Source organism: Scatophagus argus, chromosome 18 (genome assembly GCF_020382885.2).
Source record: "Scatophagus argus isolate fScaArg1 chromosome 18, fScaArg1.pri, whole genome shotgun sequence".
Lineage (NCBI taxonomy): Eukaryota > Metazoa > Chordata > Actinopteri > Scatophagidae > Scatophagus > Scatophagus argus.
Genome location: NC_058510.1, coordinates 2,947,362 through 2,969,623, shown reverse-complemented (window position 1 = coordinate 2,969,623; position 22,262 = coordinate 2,947,362). Strand labels below are relative to the sequence as shown.

General features: G+C 42.8%; 2 protein-coding genes across 10 annotated transcripts in view; both read right to left on the bottom strand.

Annotated features, from left to right (window-relative positions):
- Window positions 1-235: 235 nt before the first annotated feature.
- Window positions 236-11,661, bottom strand: LOC124049924 (death-associated protein). The gene is made up of 4 exons (XM_046372054.1): window positions 11,442-11,661; window positions 10,476-10,575; window positions 4,559-4,601; window positions 236-926 (listed from the first exon to the last, which is right to left on the bottom strand). The coding sequence occupies exons 1-4, from the start codon at window positions 11,653-11,655 to the stop codon at window positions 807-809; spliced, it is 477 nt and encodes a 158-aa protein (XP_046228010.1). The 5' UTR covers window positions 11,656-11,661; the 3' UTR covers window positions 236-806.
- An 8,848-nt stretch (window positions 11,662-20,509) lies between these two features.
- ctnnd2a (catenin (cadherin-associated protein), delta 2a) overlaps window positions 20,510-22,262 on the bottom strand; it is a 222,589-nt gene continuing 220,836 nt past the window's right edge. For 5 of the 9 annotated variants that reach the window (XM_046372048.1, XM_046372046.1, XM_046372047.1 and 2 more), the window contains one exon: window positions 21,075-22,262. This exon is cut by the window's right edge and continues 937 nt beyond it. Coding sequence is in view for 1 of the 9 variants with exons in the window: in XM_046372051.1 (XP_046228007.1) it covers window positions 21,053-21,208 (156 nt within the window). In the remaining 8 variants the exon portion in view is untranslated. The other 4 variants (XR_006841506.1, XR_006841504.1, XR_006841505.1 and 1 more) reach the window with 4 other exon arrangements.

The window sequence follows — 22,262 nt, the reverse complement described above, 5'->3', positions numbered from 1 at the left end:
GGACTGCTGCTATAACCACAGCTGGATATCTTTAGTCATGACACCAACAAGTAGCCATCATCACTGAGAAATCGGTCATGTTCGGCATCTCAGTGGTTCTGCTTATTGAGCATCAATAATATTTAAACTTCTTGTCTGCACTGATTGTTACTATACCTTTAATATCTGTTCATAATTGGCTACTTTAACCCGATCCATGCGGTAGTCGTGCAATTTTGCAACAGTCTCCAACACAGTGTCAATGATGTAAAACTGGTTTAAACCTTGTGATTTGTTTTTTTTTGGTCAGCGAAGATCATAGGTAGAAGGTTGGAGCTTAGGCTCATCACTGCAAGGTGATTGGTTGGTTAGTTGGTCTGACTGATATGTTTCTGTGATTGGCTGGTTACTGTGATGTGTGGTATTGGTCGGCACATTGCTGGGGTGAGAGTTTTCCCCCACAGACTCAGATCTGTAATCACTTTCTACGTTAATGTTTAATTCTACAGTGAAAGCCATTTTAGAAGACCCATCGCCCACTTATCCAACCTTAAGTGTCAAAACAGTCCCTCTTGAGGAGAGGATCCAAAAGTGCAGAACCACCAATGCAGCAGGGGTGTAAAGAGTGGGACTTGTACAATGGCTGTGTTGGCAGTGGTTGTCTATTGATTGATAAATTGCCAGGACATAATGCAACAGCCTAAGAAAAACTACTTTGATTTTTTTTGGAGATCTGTGTCTGCTGGGGAAACATCTTCATCCTATGTGTTCCATTGGGGAAGGCTGGCTGGTGGAGTTAGCGTAGCCGTTGTAGCCTGCTGCCTGGCTCACTTGCGGGGCTGGTGGATGTGCTGGTTGATGTGCTGCACATGGGGCAGCTTGGGGACACAAGGCTGGGGCTTCTGGTGGGCCACCTGGGCAGCTGCAGGGGTGAAGTCCTTATCACCCTGAACAGAACACAGTCAATCAATAGTATTCACGGTGAAAAGGATGAACTGCACAAAAAGAGAAGACACTCACAAGCTTACAACCAAAGCTGCAAAATTAGTTGATACATTGTCTTCCTGTTAAACAAACATGAACCTCATTGGGTGTTGTTAGACCAAACAGTTCTGGGTACTTTCTGGGAGGAAGTGCCTACTGGGGATCTCCTTTGAATCACATACCTTTAAGGGGCTTAATTCTGTTTGGATCCGCACCATCAATAGGAAAGCTGAAGTGACAGCTTATGCTTCACACAGGTTTTTAAAAATGGCATTTTATGGTGTTGCACTGGCTAATGTGTTCACTGTTCCACTAATCCAATCTAAACCAATCACAGCACACTCGGAGAACTCAACATTCCTCTTGTGCTTGGAAAGTACCTACTGAGCAGGAACTAAAAAAGAACTATGATTGTTCCTCCTCCTTGTGTTACAGATACAATCAAAACAGGAGGTTTCTCCAGTCTGAAAATAAATCCCTTTGTTTTATATTTGTCAGCTGGGAAAATTATGATTGAAGCTAAATTTTCACATGATAATGTAAACGAGCTTTTGTGCATCTCATCTGTTACAAACATCAATCAAACTGTGCTAAGAGTTGCAGAGAAGCGATGCAGTTGTTATCAGTAAGACGCTCGTCATCAAGGTTAAACACTGTAAACAAAATTGTTGTGCGAGTTTTGCGACTTCCGTAACTAGTATAATTTACAAGAATGAGGGGGAAAAGATCACCCCAAATTATATTAACTGGACAGTAAACACAACATCAATGTGTACAGTGTTTTGCAGTTTGTGCTTTTGCCTGCACACAGTACATCTTTTCCATCTGATAATCATAATGAAAAAATCCCCAAAGTGCATGAAGGGTAAAGTATGTAACACTCACGCTGTCCCTGCTCATCTGCTCTGTAACCTCAATCTCTTATTCCAAGAAAAATGCCCATAAACAGCTTCGCTTCTAAATCGGATCAGAGCAGGAATTTGATCATTCAGAGAGCAATGCAGAATTTTAATCAAAGACTTACTACAATTGGGACTCGGTTTTCTCCTTCTGTCTTTTTATCTTTACCTGCCAATATTTATTTCTGTCTTTCTTGATTTTTCTGTTTCCTCTCTTATGCGTCTTCCTCCCATTCTTCACTGGTTCGCGTCAGACACCTTGATTTACCCATTAGCTCATGTGACTTGTGACTTGTCTCTCTTGTCCTCTTAACCCAAATCCCATTTACGAGAGAGAGAGAAACATTAGCACAAGTGGATGGATGAAATTGATAGTTGCAGCATTGCACACATGCATTTGTTTGGGTGTGAAAAGGAGGTTTTGCATACAGCACAGTGGGCGTGGGTGGTGGGCTTAGTAAAAAGCTGGGGAACCAGTTGCTTAAAGACAGCTTCTATGAAAAGCACACATTACATTGCCTCATGTATGACTAAGTGGATTAATATTGAAGGATTTTTTCATTTAAATGCCGGATTTAGTTGGTTTTTTGCTGATGCTATCTCATCTGTCCAGATGTTTCCATATGGGGTGGTGACTACGCCATCACTGATATAATAGCAAACCACATGGTTTCCTCATGTTCTGATTTCTTGGGATCCAGCTTTATAAGCAATTTAATCAACTCTAGGCAAACAGACACTGCCCATCTGCATAAACCTCTTGCTGAACTTTCTCGCCCACCCCATCCTTGCTTGACTCTAATCCTCTCTTTATGCGTGTGCTGGTTTTGTACTGTATTTGCACTAGTTTTCCTGCATGTGTATGTGTGTGGGTGGGCACAAAACATTTACCATGTGTGTTTCTTTCATGTAAAGACAACTCCACAGGAAACTGCATGAGCTTTGGATGAATTTGACCTCCAATTGTCCTTCTCCTCTCTCTTCTGAAGCTCAAAGCTTCCCTCTATCTCTAGCCTACTGAAGGGGAGGTATGGGAGGGAAGGCAACAAAAGAACTGTATTACTATTGCACACAGTGAAGGTGGTTGACAAAGGTACGTCTCCCATCTCCTTTATACCATTTTAGCACAGAAACAAAATACCCATTGGGAGAAAATATGTGATATTATTTGTCATATTTTGTGTCCAATTGTAATTTTCCTTTGAATATTTTAAAGAATGTATGAAATGGAAGAAATCTTGCAGAATGAAATCTACTTCCATTTGCGTCAGGAACTATAAATTGTTCACATTAAAGATCTAATATGGAGAATTTCCACATTAAAATATCTAAAAATGACTAGACCTTAGTTATATATTTTGTTGAGCTGTTTATATTTTTGCAAATGCTTATAACAATGTTTAAACCGAGAGAGTCAGAGAATGAGGAAGAAAGTCAGTGAACTCACCTAAACATCATGTGAATACAACTTAAAAACATTACCTTGTCTGTGAACATTTCTGCCTCAGTCACGATGAACAGATTTTTATCAAAATGAATACATCTGTGCATAATACAGAGGTCATAAAAAAACAACTTATCTTGTCCTTCCTGAGGTATGATGACTTGAGTTAACACAGGGATAACTGTGTGTTTTGGGGGTACAGACGAGGTGAGATCTGATCCCAGTGGGCAGAAGGACATGAGGTCTGAACCATGAAATGTACTCTGGGCATGAGGAAGGAATATATTTATTACCTGAACTAACTGGCCCGACTTTAGATGTCCACCCTCAGTACCTTTGGTCGAATAATTTTTACAAGCAAGCAGAAAGGAAAGCTAGAGAATAGAGAGCCAGGAAACGTCTGGATTTTTACATAAAAAAAAAAAAATCCCCAGCAGGGGATCCACACACACACACACACACACACATGCTGAAGTGTTTCACTTAGCTGCTAAAAGGCTTTTCTGAGCATTTGTGCAGTGCTAGCCTCTGGGTTTGATGGCAGTGATAGGGGGCGAATGGAAAGGCTAGAGGAGGATCGGGGGATAAATGGGATGCCTGCCACCTTACTGATATCACTGCAATCTTCCACAAACAATCTACCTGGTCTGACAGCCATGGAACGGAACCATCCGTGGAGTCAAGGACACTTTTTCTCTCCCACTCTCTCTCTCTCTCTTTCTGACACACACACACACACTAAATCCAAGACATACATTAAAAAAAGAATTAAACAAACATGGCTATTGACAGACTTCGAGCAGCTTATCAGTGGCGAGTCAAGGCTATCAAAGCCTAAACACATACACAGACCTGGGCTGATACAGTTGCAGTAATGCTTGTACTTGATTTATGGCCTCACCTTATTGAATATAATATGTATAATGAGCATGTAAAAGTGTTATTCTACAATAAAACTCACAGCATTATCTTTAATTACAGATACTTCACTACTGGTCTGAATCATTCCCTACTTTATCACATTTTATCTCTCTCTCTCCGGCTCTCCACTGGCATTCTCTCCATTTCCTGGTCCTCCCCTGCCTTATTTTCCCTTTTTCTCTCATTCTATCTCGATGCTATGCCTCTACCTCTCCCTGCAGAGCTCATGTCCCAGATATAAACCACCTTATAATGTGTATTTCAACAGTGCTGGTGGTCTGAGTATATACATGTGTGTATACGTGTGTGTGTGTGTGTGTGTGTGTGTTACCTTTGTAACTACTCCAGACACAATCACGGGGGCCTTTGGTGGACTAAAAAGAAGAAAAAGAGAGAGAGAAAATTGAAAATTATTTGCAAAACAATGCACAATTTAGCAAGCAGAGTGTGTGTCCAGTGCTTTATTCTGTGGTGATTGTGTGTGAAATGTAATAATACTGTGTGCAGGTCGAGGGTGCAGCTTACTGTGTGCACAGTAAGCCAGCGTTTGATTTACCTATGTGGCTAATCCAAAACCTCCAAAAGTGACACTGTGCCAAAATCTGAACATCCAAAGTTGTTGGAACACATAACACCCACAGTCTTTCTCTTTCTGGCAAAACACACACAAACACACATACACTCACTCACACACACACACACACACACACACACACACACACACACACACACACACACACACCGGATGGACCTGCCAACAGCTTAAATAGCTCCCATTCATCCTGGCCAAACACTGGGGCTCACAGCTTTTAGAGGGAAAGCATGAGAAGAGAGAGAGGGAGGGAGGAAGCTGAAGCTGCAAGAGGAAAAGAAGAGAGCTAAAGAGAAGGAGGAAGATGATAAAAGAAAGGATGGGGAAGGAGGCTAAGAGGAAAGGCAGAGGAAGAGGAGCAAAGACAGGGGGTGAAGAGGTAAAGGCAGGCCGGGGCAGACAGAAATGGGGGGGAGGAGTGGCGAGTGAAGGCGAGAGGGCAGGGAGGACAGGGGAGAGAGAAACCAATATAATAATAGACTGTTAGAGGAGAGGAGAAGAGGATGGAGCAGAGAGGGAAGTGAGCGCTCATTCAGACACAGAGAAAAGGAAAGGAATGCAGGCAGAGGAAAGGATGAGGAGGAGGAATGCGGAACCTGAGGTAAGTATCGACCTTGACATGACAAACGAGCGCCGTCTAATTTTACGGCGGAGTCACTCTCCACCCCCCGGCAAAGGAGTACGGTTGTGGTAGTCACCTTCAAAACTCCACTCAAAGACATTAGCTACAGCAGCAAGCATGTCCAACTTACGGTCTACCTCATTAACAGCCTAAGTATGTTGAAAAGATGAAAACGGAACCACAACTTCAGCAGCCAGAATCTAATCACTGAGCAAAACAGAACATCTAAAACATCTGCTACTTTCTTTCAAATATTTCACGATGCATACACAACTTTTTAATCACCGGCAATTACCAGTTATGGACTCTCAACACATCTGGCTAACCTCATTCTCTGCAACAACATCATCAACATCTTGGCACTAAATAACCATCCCCTACTTATCTTAATGAGAATATTTACACCTTGCTATTAAATTAATGCTTGGACTTCTCTGATTATTCATCACGAGCCACGCGTACAAATGTGGGGTTGAGAGGCTCTCTATTAGAAAGTCAATTTACTAAAATATGGCATATTAACAACATTAGAGCTCCTCATTCAAATTAAGGCTCTGCTCGCTGTGAGGTGATCTTGCTAGCTTTTTGCTAAAAGTAGTTTTAAAAATTTCAAGGTCATCTGAGGAACAAAAAGAAGGAGGAATGAATGAGCATATGGCAAGTGCCACATAGATGAGAAAAGCTACAAAATGCTAACGGGGACTAACATGATGCCTGTTAGCTATAAGCTCACCTTAAACACAACTGTCCGGGTGCTATGCTGCATTGAGCAGAAGAATATGCTTCCATTACAAATATGACTGAAATGGTGCAGTGGTTAGCACTGTCACCTCATAGCAAGAGGGTTTCAGGTTCGAATCCCAGTCTGGGCCCTTCTGTGTGGAGTTTGCATGTTCTCCCTGTGCCTGTGTGGGTTTTCTACGGCTTCCTCCCACAATCCCAAAAATATGCACGTTAGGTTAATTAGCTACTCTACATTGCCCATAGGTTGTATGTGGTTGTCTGTCTTTGTGTTTGAGCCCTGCGACTGACTGGTGATCAGTCCAGGTTGAACCACCCCTCTCGCCCGTAGTCAGCTGGGACAGGCAGCCCCCCGCGACCCTGACGGGTAAGCGGTATAGAAAATGGATGGATGCTTAACAGGTAAAGTATCTTAAAACAACTTCACATTTTCTAAAAATTCATTTCTACTTGTTTTACACCATCCATGTGGCAAAGACACGCACAGGCACATATGCACACACTCGCGCGCACACACACACACACACACACACACTGCGTCTGTTTCAATTTCAGCTGAAGCTACAGAGAGGCGTGACGCAGTGGGGTTCAGGTGAAAAGGCACGCTCGGTTGGATACGTATTCACATACTGAGTCAGCGTGGGCTTGTATTGACCTCACGCTGGTTTGTCACATGTCTCTATTTCGCCGAATGTCTGTCTGCATTGTGCAATCTGCAGATAAATCCTGAAATACTGAAAACATGTCACAAAGGGAGGGGAGGCATGAAACAAAATCAGGGATGAAGGAAGACAAAAGTCAGTGTTGCATTTGAAGCATGTAAGCATCAAAGTTGGCCGGGTTGTGTTGACGGGATTGGACATTCAGGCCAGAAAGACTGACGGCAGACAGGCAGGGCATGACTACACAGACAGACAGACAGGAGTGCCTGTCAGAAAGACAGGCAGCTAACAAGAATCTGAGTCGTGTAAAAAGACAGATTTTCCAAGTCAGATAGAAAGCAGGAAGCTTTTCACCTGAGTGGCAGCTAAATACACAGATACTGTGTAGTCACATGTTGTAGGCAGACAAAGATGACAGGTTTATGTCACGCTTGATAAGTGGCTGATAAGCATTCAGCTTAAGACTTTTTAAATCACACACTACTTCAGGTCCTAACACCTTAATCTAGATACCATAAAAAAGCTTTAGCCAGAAGATTATGCTACTGACATGGTTATTTTATTGGTATAGTATGATACACAGAGCAGGTCACACAGGCAGAGAAACCAAAAGTACTGATGATCTCTGCTGTGGTTGGGTGTGACTGGGAGGAGGCTGGCTGCATGTGGAGACAGATGGAGCCTGCAGGTGGCAGTAGAGAGCTGTGAGGAGTCCTGGGGAGGAGTCGCTTTGTGCCATGAGAGAAGAATTTGAAGAAAGGAGATGGCGTGTGAGGGAGGAGAGGGAGGCAGAGTATGCAAATTTGAATTAATAAGTCAAAGAGTCAGATGTGCATTAATGTGCTCGTATGGCATTTTCTTCTCCATCTTTAGCTTTAAAGCAATACCTCGCCACCACCACCACCACCCTACTCATCTTTCTGAGCTTCAGCAGAGCAAGAAGTTTGTTGCCATGGGCGAACTGGTGGTTGCCATAGAAACTGATTGTTGCCCGTCTCCTCCTCCTCAGCCCCCTTCCAACTTTTCACCATGAGCTGTCAGCTTTCTGCACGTTTCACAACAGTTCCTACGTACTGTGTGTGTGTGCGCTGACTGAGTCAAGCGTACACGCAGCACCACCCGCTCTTTCTCTGAGCCTCCGGAACATATCCACCCCTCACTGAAATATGTAGGAGAGGTGACAGCGCAACTGACACGAGGCCTGTGATCGCCCTGCATGTAGTTTTTACACGTTTAGCTGACGGACTCATGCAAACTATGTGGGAGCAGTTCATCGACTACACATTCACTTTAATAAGCAGCAGGTGATGAGATAACCATATGTTTATCTGGCCTTGTCCCTCCTGCTTCTCTAACGAACATGACATTTTTGCACAGAAGAAGAAACACGAGATTTATTCCTGATGCATTTGAGAAACACGTCCACCTGACAGTTAGTGGGCTGCAAGTGTGTTCTGGATCACCAGTCTGCTCTGGCTTATGCCTCCCTTTCTTGCCCGTGTCTCATCCTTATCCACCCTCCTTCTCCTCTTACTGAATAAAACCTCTCGCTAGCTCTTTTCATATCGCCATGACATCTCTCACTTTCCATACCATAATAATCCTCCGCTCTCCTCCTGGCCACCTATCTCTCTCTCTCTCTCCCTTTGCCCCATCTGTCCATCTGGGCTGGATTGGGTACGGCAGGTGTTCCCTTGACTACAACGCTTCACTGGCTGCTACTAATGCGAAATTTACCCAGTAGCCACCTGCTAGACGTCCATCAGCCTGACACTGAGAGGGACAGACAGAGTGTGTGTGAGTGAGACAGTTTTCACTGACTGTAGTTACTGATGGAGTGCGGTAACTTTCTCTATTTTTGCTTGCGCCGACAGGTAATTTTCTAAGTAAAAGATAAACATTTCACAGGAGGAAGGCAAAGCTGTGTTTGCACAGCCAGGCCAAGAGGAGTTTATCAAGCTAAAGGATGATTTTAAATGGTTTCCCTCAGTGATTTAAATGCACCATTTGTCTAATTTATTTTCACAGCCCAAGTAATGATTCCTCTTCTTTGACTGCAAGTTCTACAAGGAAATTTGGGGAGAAAACCAGGCAACATAAATACCAAAGCAAACATTAAACTCTGGGTGACCCTGAGGAGCGAAAGTTTACACACAAGGGAAAATATCCAGAGATATTTCAAATCACAAAATCCTATAATGAGCAAACAGACATTTAGCTGGCTTCTCTATCAGTGCGACTTTATGTAACAAATTTATCAAATCTTTAGGTAAGGCTGCGATGCAAAACAGCAGGGAGTCATTGTTTCGAAATCTGAATGCAGATTCATGAAGCTTACACTCTTTGGAATATCTTCAGAGTTTACAAATAACAAATAACCAAATATTTGTTTAATTCAGAGCTGAAATAACTGTGTGGGACTTTTCTGGGAGTATATTATGGAAATAAAAATGTGTAAAATGGCAGAGAAAAAAAAAAAATCACTTCCATAAGAGGACTAATGAAGTTATACCTTCTTCCTCTTCTATACATTTGAGAAGTATGAGATATGGTTTTATACTGTAGTTATCTCCTTGACCTCACTTTCATGTCAGTTCTCAGCCTTATTACCACTTATCTTGGCACAAAGACAAGTTGAGCGAAGGCAAAAGACGCATTGCTACTGACACACTGGAGTTTTCCTGCTCTGAATTACAGGAAAATACTGAAACAACAACACAAATGAAAAACATACAACATGTACTAAAGTGTGTGTGCTTTAAGTAAATGCACACATAAATTCTCGACAGTTGGCAATGTGTTTGAATCCTGCTCACCGCTGTGCATTGCCTGTCACTGTTCATTTATCACCTCTCACGCGGTGGGAACATACCACCTGCACCGATATGCACATAGCCGACGCGTCCTCGTGAATATGCATGTGGGTGTGGAAGCGGGCAAACATGCACACAACTGCACTGAAAATATGCACCGACTTGCACCACCTCCATCACAGAGTGACCTCGGTGCTAACAATTCATTCGGGAAACAAAAGCCAAAACATGCTAATATGGAAGCAGAACAATTATTGTCGCTGGAAAAAAGAGCCAGCGAGATGTAAAACATGCAAACCAGGGCTGCTTAAAGCAAACAATGGCAATCACTGAACGGGCTGCTCAAGTTAATGCTGTAATTACGCAGTAATTATGCTGTTTACCAAATTAGCAACCAAGAGCACACAAGTCTCCAACAGTGCAGCCTTTTGGAAACACAGAAGCTTCTAAATCACTTGGATCAAAGTTTGCAGGGTGTGTGGTTTAGTGCATGTGGGACTGATTACCAGCTTACCCCCCCCAACACACACACACACACACACACACACACACACACACACACCTCTTCTATACAGGAACAAGATAAGCAAAGAGACAAAGTGGCCATAAATATAAAAGTGTTTGTAAGCATTTTGAATCTTTTTGTGACTCTTTGTGGTTATCTCTTTGCAAAAATCACTTTCTCTGCAGTGATTTAACTGACTTTTCAAAACAAAATCTTGACATTCATTTCAAAAGGGCTCTAGTCCTGTGGGCTCCTGGGCCCCTGCTCATCAGGATCATTCGACACCCATTCCATGACTGAGCGTGATTCTTACCTGCTGCTGACGTACTCCTCTTCATCGTCATCTTTTTGCGGTGGTTCTGGAGCGGCGGTGGGCTGGTGCTTCTGCACTATCCTCATACCTCCTGCCTTTACTGCAACACACACACACACACACACACACAGGGCGCACACATATGAACACTGAAAATGATTATTCAAGAAAAGAAAATACAAAAATATCCCATATGTTTATGGAAAACCAAACACTGTGTGGGTGGACAGAAGAGTTTGGACTTTACTGGCAATGTAACCGCTGGGACTTCAACTTCATAATTAAGTTAAAGAGGACGGATGACTGAGGTTCAAACGGCTGTTGGCAAGCAGCCGTCCTGCCTTGGTATCCTTGAGCAAGACCCTGAGCTGTTAGCAGCTGCAGGGCTGCTGTTCTGTCGCTGGCCTTGACCTCAGGCCTCAGTGGTGCTCAGTGCTCATACGTGTACATTAACGTAACTGGGTGTCTGCTGAAGGCTGCCACACTACAGATCCCAGATCAGGTGCGAGGGGCACTTGTTATCTTCCTGTCCTATCTTCTCTGCAGCTGCTGAGGCCCAGTGCCCTGCAACCCTGCTCATGTCCACGTACACCTTATCTGTTGTTCTCCGGCCCACATCCACAAGACTGGAGCCTGTGACCTCCACGTCAGCAATCCAGCTGTAATGACCGCAACACTTCAGCGAAAATGTTGGATCACCTATCGCTACAATATGACCCAAGTTTCATCATGTTGCAAGATCTCACTCCAATCAGGAAGTAAAGAAAGGAGCGAAATTGAGAAATAGGCCAGAGTGCATCGCAAGCAGTTTCGAGCGCGCTGTCAGTCGCTGGTATCTGAAATGTACAGACTGCACAGGTATTAACCGTTATCGCGTGATTGTTGGTTTGAGACGCTGCAGAAACAAAGGCCTTCGGGTTTATAGGAAGCTTTGAAAAAACAACACAGCAGCCCAGGGAGCTCTACCTGCAGGGAGATGTCCTCCTTTGGTTTCGACTTTCTCCTTCGGCGGCGACGACATGTCCGCTCGGATCTGGAGCCTGCGGCAAGAACAAACCAGAGCGTCTAGCGAGCAAATTCCAGATTTATTCTGCCTCAGATTCTGGACTGCTCTTCTGCCTGGATCGTCAACGTGGCTTATTCCTGAGTATTGTTTGGAAACTGTGCGTGATTGCGTCATGCGTATCCGTCCAGAGTTGAGTTGCGTGCGGAGCGCGATGACGTCGGCAGAATCCGTTGTGTACAGTGCGTACATGGTACAGTAAACCAAATATTTTTTTCCCCAGGACGGCGAAGACATAACGCGCCCTGCCCCGTCTCTGACTGTCGTTGCCCTCCTTGATGCTGTAAGGTTAGGTATGACGAAAGAGATCACGATAAGCCAATCAGAGGAGGGGTAGGGCTGGCCATGCCTTCGCCATCCTAGGCAAAAAAAAAAAACAATCTGAAGAATTTATATTTTGACTGTTGTTAATTGTTAATAAAACAGCAGCAGTGTAAACAGTATAGGCTACTTTAAAAAATAAATAGCAATTGACTCGAAATATCATTATTGTTATTACTATTATTGTTTTCACTTAGTCATTTATTTAGTGTAATTCCATATCCATTTGAATTATTCCAGTTGAACCCCTGCACTCTAAACTTTTTGCCTGCAGGCACCATTTGAATAGGAAAGTAAATCACAAATGCATATGTGGGCAACAAAAAACCACTGCATACAACAGAAGAATGACTGTTAATAAAGAAACGGGATCCTGTCACCAAAGCCAGTATCAGGGTGCTAATTGCTTTGTGACAGAAAATGAAAAGATCTCATTGAGCTCAGGAGCTAATCTCTGACTTAAATATTATGTAAATATTAATTGTGGGAATAAATACTGCTGCCCTCCAAGAAGACATTTTCATAGTGGATGTCCACCTACATCTGAAGCGTTTATGAGAGCAAACCTCTTCTAATGAAGCAGCCAGTTTCCATCTCTCACCAACAAACCCACGAGAGGCAGCAGCAGGGCGGGCTGATAAAAGGCAAGAGACAACTCAACAGCGAGAAAAAGAAAACCGTGTGACAGTGGTGGTCTCTGAGGCCACCTACTTTCCACACTGCAAGTCCACAGTGGTTCATTAATTGGCTGACATGGCAGTGCCCTTAGCCGGAGCTGAGAACTGCAGTCAAAGTCTATGAGTATTACAGGTAACTGAGAAAAAAATTAAATAAGACTGAAAGAGTAATAGTCTCAGGTTATGCACATGCCTCTGCTTCACTACATACACTAGAAGGCTGAGAACATATAGGCCTATTATATATAAACAGTACTGCAAAATATGATCTATACGTATCTGTGTTTAGGATGCCATGTGTGTGTTTTTCAACAATATATATTTTTTAAATACTGCAATGTGCTTAATGAGATATGTCGGAGGAGTCTGGTGAGTGTGCATGCATTTACATGTGTGGTCATGATTGCAGTGTGTATGTGTGTGTGTGTGTGCGTGTGTAGTCACAGTGATGCGTGCTGGCCAATTGTCAACCCTGTAATGGCATAATTGCAGTGTGAAGTGGCAGCTGCGTTCTTCACTCAGACTATCAGAAGATGTGATGTTCACTGTGCTCACAATCCACACACACACACACATATGGTTGCACATGCACTGTTTTTAATTGAGTACCTTTGAATTATTCATTGAAATACAAAGCAAGACAAATATTAAGAATACAGATGCAATCAGCCAATTTTCAAGACCTGTTTATAATGTCACCCCACACCCACAAATTGTACTGCACGCACACACACGCACACATATGGACATACACACACACACACACGCTGCTGATGAGCGATGGGTTTTGGCAGTGGAGAGGAGGTCCCAGCATCGCATTTGTCCTCAAAGTGTCAGTTGCCAGGGCATCAGTGTCCCTGAGGAGGGTGTTGACAACCAATCAAAGGGCCAGGAGTTCACTCACAGGTCAGACTGCTGATAAAGTACTGATAAAAGGGTGAATCTTGATGTCTAATTGAAGCATTTGGACTTCGTTAACTCTTATTGAACAAGACATGTTGATTAAGATGTTATCCTTCCTGATGAAGCCTGGGGGAGTATTTCAGCTGCAGAAAGACGACTGTACACAATCACACCTGCAGAGTCTCTGCATTCTCAAAATGCCTGTTGACAGTAAGCGTCAGTGGCCATGTGGTCTGTTGTGAGATGTGCCACACACGCCTCCAAAGGCCTCATTTGACCTCTGTGTATAAATCTCTGTGTATCTAAGGATTATTTTAAAAACATGGTCTTTTTACATACTTTTTAAAAGCAAAAATGTAAGGCACTAAACATCAATATGATGACTCATAAGATTGATTTATGCAGTTTCACTGACATGTTAGCAATGAATTTTGGAAATTCCTAACTTTGGATGCTCCCAAAGAGATTACATGACATGAAAACCTAAAATAAAGCTGTACTCCAGTGATTCAGCACTATGCTGTCCTTAAGCTGGGGGGGATTTGTGACAGATTTTAAAGCACAAAATGGTCGAAATCAAAGCAGCACAGGCCGAGATATTCTGACTTTAAACCTCTTTAAGAGTAACGATCCCATATTTCCAAAAAAATTAGTTACTGGAAAAATTAGTATTCTTAATATCGTGATGTTCATTTCATGCCCAGTGAAAGCACATGAAGTGAAGGTCAGTCCAGCCTAGTCACCGGTGTGTATGTTTTTCAGTGGTTCTGTCTGTCATTGCACGTACCCATAAATTCATGTCCTGTATGTGAGGGTGTATGCATATGTGGCCACTAGGTGGAAGAATGACGCTTCATCACATGAGGGCCCCGCTTCAGTTGTGTACGTGGGCGTTTGTGTCCTGCAGGATTCATCGCCGCCGTCACTCGGCTTGTGATGTCCCAGAAAAACTGAACAGTCGCTGACAGAAAGTGCACAACTCCGAAGCAAAAGACAAATACAGAGCTCCACACCCAGCTCATTTTCCTCCCTCACACTTTCTTCGTCTCTGTTCCTCGCCTTGTTCTCTCTCTCTGATGTGCACACGTGCATGCGAGATGGAAAGAGTGAGAGGGAGAGCTTTCACTAATCAGGCTGCAAATACATGGCACACATTCAAACTGCCATAGGTGAAATCCTCTTTAGAAGTCAGTGATCTCAACACCTGCCCATGGCTGATATGACTGTGTGTGTGTGTGTGTGTGTGTGTGTGTGCGTGTGTTACCTGGCCCTTTGAGACGAGCACTCTCAGTGACAGCTTACAGAGAGACAGAATGAGGACGTCACAGGTGAGTGAATTTGCTCAAACTGACAGGTGTACACACACGCAGTCTCTCACACGCATGCAATCATGCCTCTGACACACACACACATGCTCTCTGTTTCTCTCTCTCTCTCTCTCTCTCTCTCTCTCTCTCTCTCTCTCACACACACACACACACAGGCAGACATAGCTCTGTAGGAGCCAGCTGGGTCCTCTGCAGCAACACTAACACACATGAATAACCAAGGCTTCTTCTCTGTTCAGCAGCACTGACTATTCAATACCTGACAGGGTGCCTTATGGTGTGTGTGTGTGTGTGTGTGTGTGTGTGTGTGTGTGTGACAGAGAACCACCCATATGAGCATACACGTAGTTACATGTGTCCATGTCAATCACAGTCACGTTGAATCAAGTGAGGACAGGAGAGAGAGAAGAAGCAATGCAACAAGCAGATTGATTAGCAATAATGTGGTGCTGTATTGATCACAGGTTTACTCCCACTGCTCCAGTTCCTCACCACAAGGAGACTGGGGTCAAGCTCATTTAGAAAACAATACATCCAGAGCTCATTTTGCACACAAGCTCTTAGAAAAGTCAGATACACTCTGTGAGGGCAGTTTTCCAGCTGCCTCCATACCCGCACACCTTCATTTTAATGGCACCACAGAGACATGTGAGTGCAAAATACTCACTCATCTCCATATGGTTTTGGTTTTATTGATGGATTCTGTTCAGTACAATGAAAGGTGCCATGCTCGTGCTTTGTTCTGCACACAAGGTCGAATTCAGAGGCAGCTGTGTTAATAAAGTAAAAAACAACTTTTTTTCTAAAAAGTCTCTCACCAGGTGCAGGTTTGTGCTGACACAGATTGAGCCATGGTTAGGAGCTGTTCACGAAGACACACAGCTGTGCAGTACTGCCAAAAGGTTCAAATAAACAACATTCATCTTATCTTTTCAGCTATGTTCATGTCTAAATGTGCTCAAGAATGCACATAAACAAAAAAGTGTCAAAAAGTGTCAAAAAGACCAGTTACACTATGTTTCAATATCATTGTGTCAATCACAACACATCATCCATCAAATGAAAGGACACAAAATGGATTAGTTTTTGAAATGAAGATGTGTGAGACTCCTGCATCAGTAAACTCTCCAAATGTGTACTGGCCTTGAATACAGCACAGTTTTGTTTTGTTTACCATGTTCTGCATTGTTCTTATTTATTTGGAAAGATGGTCCTTGGATCTTTTTTATTAACAATCAGATCTCTGTGTTAGCTTACAAAAGTATGAGAACACCTGACACAAGGTGTAGTCTGTTTTTTATCCACGCTAGCTGCACAGTTTCACAGGTGTTGTTTGGTCAATGTCTCCATAACATTTTGTACAGATGTTCATGCCACAGGATGTGGCATAATGACTTCTGTGATCCCCTTCAACAAAATGTCTTGACAACTCTTGGATCCATTGCCATGAACTTTAGTATGACGGTTCACGGCCCTCTCCGGAGAAACTAATACGTTCATAAGTTTGATGATCTCTTGTCATATTATGCTCTCAAAAGTGCTGGCCTGGCAAGAGTATTCAACCACTGAGTCTGTTACTTATCATTATATCCATTATGTCCATTTTATTTATTCTATCTTTTTTTCTGACAAACGTGTCCCTGCTGTGGGATAAATAAAGGATAATGTTATGTGTTGTTAGGTGTTGTAATGTTATGTGTAATGTTAAGGATAATGTTATTTTATCTTATCGACTGCACATGACTGTCCTCTTCATTCACTCAGTGAGTACCTTTTCATCATAACTTTTTATTCCCGCTGAGCTTTTCATACAGGTTCTCCATCACTGCTGACTTTCTGTGGCTATCTTCAGCCGCATTAATCGGCACTGCTTAGTGCTGACGCCCTGTGAAAGCGCCTCGCAAAGCTGAAATATCCTGCTACGTCCCACAGATGTTAATGAACCACAATAACACCCATGTCAAACAGTAGCGAACACTTCACTGTGGGGAGCTCTTCCTGCCATATTTCTTTTTTTTTTCTCCTGTTGATTTGTTGTTAGTTGCAGCAGAATTTATGACAGCAGGTGAAATGAGAAATGAGAGGTACATGTACTTGATTCGAATAAATAGGCATTTGGGAGGAGTGCTCTAGAGTCCTTATTTGCTAAAGCCTTTTTTCCTACCTTCTCTACCTGCACTTTATCTCTTCAGTCATCTCTCATCTTAGTCTTTTCCCTCCATAATCACACTCCATCTTTCTCTTTACCTCTCGGTGCAGCGTCTCAGTCATCCCTATGAAGAAGCAAAGCACACTACACAATATTAGCCAGTAAACATTTCCATGTAAGCAATCTAACCAGACGCACTTAATATTTTGTGGACTGATTACGTCACCACGTATGCTGTGAAAAGGATATTGTTTGTAGATAAACACACTTTCATCACAAATCCCCAGTGCCCCACAGCACTATAAGGCGTCCCAACATCTCTTAGCGCCCAAGTTTTGGCTTGTTGTGCTGTTGCTCTTATTGTGTTGTTTTGGACAGCTGCCCATGTCCAGTAACGTGCAGTAAAATCTCTGTCAGTGACCTTTCACTGTGGCATATGTCTACATTCAACACAGCAGCCCCATTTCATCCTACGCATGGATAGACAAAGTATAGTCCACATTAGTTAGGCTATAAATCAACAAATATGCCGAGGCAGGGCTCGACATTTACACTTGCCTGGGGCGAGTAAACTCTGAAATGCCTCATGCAGGCATACGATCGGAAAAGTAAAAAATAAATATGGTGTCTAATGTAATGTTATCTGAAAAAAAAGCTCCATACCGTATCCTGAAGCAGAGCTTCGCAGCCGAGCTGTGATCCATCTTTAGAGGTGTGTCCTGTGAGAAATATCTGACGTATGAGAAGATTTTGTGTTGTGTTTACAGCTTGTTGTCGCTGAACCAAAATGGCCAAAAAAATCAATTATTTAAGGTTTAGGGGGAGTATTTTAAATTAGTTTCAAAGCAAAATAAAGCTCTTATTTTTGACTGTCTAACTTCAAATATTAAATCAACTTATTGTTTCTGTATGTTTCTTCGAGTGTCACAAAAAGTTTCTAGATTGTGATGAGTGCAGCTCTTTAGAAACAGCCACCCATACGATTTGAACTTCATCTTGTCCCTGAACTGGGTCCTAATTTCAGCTGCCAGCCGCTGCAGGCACATTTGACAGACATCTCTTAGCTAATGAAAAATAGAAGAATTTTTACATTTTTTAAAATAAAATATATAACATTTTCTGGGGCATTTCTCATTTTCCATTATTTTTTCATGACTCAAAAAAACTATTCTGAAGTTTCAGAAGTTTTCTAGTTTACCCAGGATGCTGTCTTCATCCTTTCAAAAGTCTCTCCGCCCTTCTTTTCCTACTTTTAAATCGTTCTCTCTCTCTCCATCCTACTGCTCCTCCTTCCACCTTCTTTCTCCTTCAAGCTCCACCCTTCCCTCTCCTTCCATTTCAAATGAGAGCATTAATTTCTCAAGGTCTATCTTTGGCACCCAGTGGATCCATTGAGCCTCGCTTCTCCTTAAACACAAATTGATTTCACGCTCAAATCCTCAGAGTATAAATCACAGACCCTCCACCTGCTCCTCACTACGTCCATCTCCTCATTTTTCCTTCCTTTGTGCCTCCCCTTTCCCACGTCACGTCCTCCCCGTCTCTCTGCTGACAAACACCTACATGTGCACTGCACAAACAAGTCTGGCCTGTGGTGTGTGACGGCTGGGACGCTGACAGAGCTAGAAGGAGAGAAACCTGGGAGAGAAGGAGTGAAACAGTGAAGGCCGGAGGCGTGCGCAGGAAAATTGGGGAGCTATTTTCATGCCACATTAAGTTACACTGGGCTTCCACTATGGGACTGTGTGCAGACAGAGGAGGCTTGTCTCTATTGTAAAGGCTAATAATCAAAACGATGAAGTTATTACCCAACACTACATCCTGGCCTTACCTGAACAGTATCAAAGAAGCAGAAAAAGGAGGAAGGGGGAGGCATAAATTCCAGTGGATTGTCACAAATACTTCTCAGCCTCGTTCACGTAATGTGCTTCAAGTTCATTTCAATCTCAGAGTGGATATGTGAATGAATGGGATCAAAGTCATGGGGGGGGGGGGGGGGGGGGGGGCAGCACAAAATGGAGGCAAAACAGAAGGGAAAATACAAAATGAGAATTTCCATTACTGCCCCTTTGATGTCTCTCCGCTGTCATTAAGACGACAGTAGAGGCTGGTGGGTGTCAGAGCCTTTCCATTGGCTTTGCACGTCTGCATTATTATTATTGATAGCACCACATCCCACCACTGTCACTCTGGGGCAAGATCACAGTCAAATATTAAGCCCCCTGTCATGCATATATACGTGCCTATCACGCTACGCTGTGTAAGTACATTAACTCGCATCTGAAAGGGGTCATTATCAGTGTGAATACGGCTGATATCCAAAGAATTATCATACAACATGCTCCCACACGCCTGTCAGTCGAGTCCCCAGCGAATACGTTTGTGTGAAGACATGATGGTATCAAGATGTTAACAGTGTTGCCTGTCAGCCGGCGGGACAACAGCAGTAAATTGTCTGCATAAGAAGCAGTCTGAATGCATTGGTGATGTTTGCACTCACAAAATTACTTTTTACACTGTAGTATTGCTGCTTTTACTTTAGTAAAGACATCTAAAAACTTTTTCCTGCATCGATCCTACTAGAATATGAATGTACTGACATTCATTCATTTAGGAGCAACATGAAAACAAATAAACAGTTTTTCAGAAGTTTCAAGATGTTTTTCAGGTGTCATACTGAATACAGTAAAGACAATATGTAGCGTGAAAACACAGGCAATCAGCAGCCTATAAAGACTTTGTGTGAAACTCATAAACTCCCTTAAAATGCACCTAATCTGTTTTGTATATGCATATTTAGTGACAACATAATCCAGTGTAACAGCTCTTAAGTGCTACTCCAGGAGGAGGGGGGGTTAGTATTCAAGTCCACAAAACCTGTCAAACACCCACCCACAACACACTCGCAGTTTGCAACGCAGGCTCTCTATTGAAGCCAAACCTGAAGGTCACTTTCTCCTCCAGAGCGACTGACATTACGTACGTTGTACAGAGTGACTTATGAGGAGCAAACCGAACTGGCTAATATTCTAAGCTAAGTGTTATTTTGTCTGTCAGACACAACAGATGTTGAATTGACATGTTGAAATTCTGAAATTGGTCATACAAGTTTTTCCAAGGTAGTGTTTGTTGTGGGGTGACTGTGCTGTGCACTGTCCCCCTGTACATTCAATACATCTTTTAAGTACTAACTATCATCTAAAAAACGTATTTGTACTCAATAAGCATCTCTTTGTTTTACCTGATTGGACATGTGAACAAATTCTTCTGATTTTTACAGAAGAGTTTTAAAAGTCTGGCTCAGAATCCTAAGGAAGACTGTGGGAAGGGAAATATTCTGACACTATGTTATTAACTCTGTTAGATCTTCAAAGCCACCTCAAGCCCTTCATGAAGAAAAGACAGGTTGAAAGAGCACAAACATGTGAATTAATCTAGAACACATCAAAGTGTGTCAGATTAACCCACACAATACCCCACACGATTCACTTTTCCTTATGAGTAAAAACACACAGAGCCACTAATTCAGGGAGGAGCACGACGTCCCCGTCTAAAACTGCATCTGTTAAAAGACCATAATGGAGACCGTGATGTTTGATTGCAAAGAGTCTTTTTATTTTTCCTTGTGTTCAAGTACGGTCCTCTCTCAGCAGGGTCATCTAAGAAGCATAGACACACAATAACACACAACTCGTACCGAAGCCTGAGCATCTTCAGGTGGGATTTCTCTTTTGTCTTGATTGGGGGTGGGGTGGGAGGACGGGGGGCCTGATCAGCAGCTTCCACGTTTAGGTCAAGTGAACAAGAGTCCTGTTGTACACCACATAATCATTTTTTCTCTGCAAACATTTGTTGCATTTAGTGACACTAACATCTGCACATAAAAATTATATATATATATATATTTATATTTATATTCATATATTCATAGATTTGTCATCCTATATCAACATTTCATTCTAGTGATTTTTACCTTGGTTTTTCATGTTGTAAAACTGGACAAACTGTCGGTAGGAATGCCTTGTTCGGACACTGATTTATACAGGAACACACACGCACATACACACAACAGAGGCATACACACACGACTACACACATGCATGCATAGATACGCTCGCTCAGGTTTACGTGTACACTCATTCTGTCACACGCACGCACACACACACACACACAGTCACATCTGACCCCACGCACGCACACCCACGCATGCTCAGCCAACACGGAGAGGCAGGTCTGTACATCAATGGGAGGGAGATGTTAGTCATGATCCCCAGCAATAAGTACGGCTTCACCTGATCAAAACACAAGAAAGTAAAAGTTACAAACAGCAGAGGGAGCAAACCAGTCAGTGTCTGTAAACTTCGACAGAATGTCCCCTTAAAGTCCTTCAGGACTGGCGTCAAAGGTGTCAAAGTTTGGCACAATGTCATGTCCCTCTCTTTCTCTTTCTCTTTACTGTACGCTGAGATGTACAATATTCACGTTGGCTCTTGTTGGACGGACCAGTTTCTATGCACGAGTGATGATGAGAAACCACAGAAAGTTGACATGGTCAAACATATCGGCTCCCTAAGAAGGAAAAGGCAACCCTTTCCAAAGACAGAGAGTGTGCTTTAAACATACACGTATATTCTTTAGGCAGTGAAAAAGCACTTTTTCTGACGGGGACTCTGGAGTCGACGCTGCTCTGCTGATCTGATGCTCAAGGCGGCCTTGACGTTTGGGCACGTCCACGACGAAATTCACTTGATGGAGAGAGAAAAACACAAATACTCCAGAGATCCTTTCTCTGGTTGAGGAAAATGGCCAAACAAAGGTGCCGACTGACATCCATCCTGACGATGTCTGTCTTTTCCACTTCTTGTGTTCACATTTCACTTCATTTCTGCTGTTTTTGTTGTTTCAGTCAGTAGTCAGTCACGGAAAAAAAAAGCAGGATTTCACAAGTGGCCCCATCAAAAACATGTGTAATATACACATTATATCACCTTTGAACTGTACACAGAAAATAAAAATGTTTCTTTGAAAGTGAAAATTTACAAAAGTACAAAGAAAAGAAAGATGTAAAAGAAATGATGACACAGAAGTCATTGAAGATGACATTCCTTGGAAACAAATTCAGTAGCCTCTGTAAGCAGCAAGGCCATCGCAACAGAAAGAGGGGATAAAAGCAGTGCTACGTTTGTCATTTGGGTGAAATGGTAAACATCCACTTCTTGCCTTCGTAAGTGCTCGATGTGCTTTCATATTTTCTGTGCTTTTATTCCTCCTGACCTCCTGAAGAACCCTCATGCCATCTTTATCCCCCCTCTCTTCGTCTCTCTGTCTTCGACAAAAGGTCAGGCC

What these genes read in the sequence shown, in the direction of transcription:
- LOC124049924 (XM_046372054.1), bottom strand. Translation starts at nt 11,655, where the DNA reads ATGACGCAATCACGCACAGTTTCCAAACAATACTCAGGAATAAGCCAC. An exon ending in AGGAGGACATCTCCCTGCAG is followed by an intron (nt 10,576 to 11,441) that starts GTAGAGCTCCCT and finishes TGTGTGTTGCAG; the next exon opens with TAAAGGCAGGAGGTATGAGG. An exon ending in GAGGAGTACGTCAGCAGCAG is followed by an intron (nt 4,602 to 10,475) that starts GTAAGAATCACG and finishes TCTTCTTTTTAG; the next exon opens with TCCACCAAAGGCCCCCGTGA.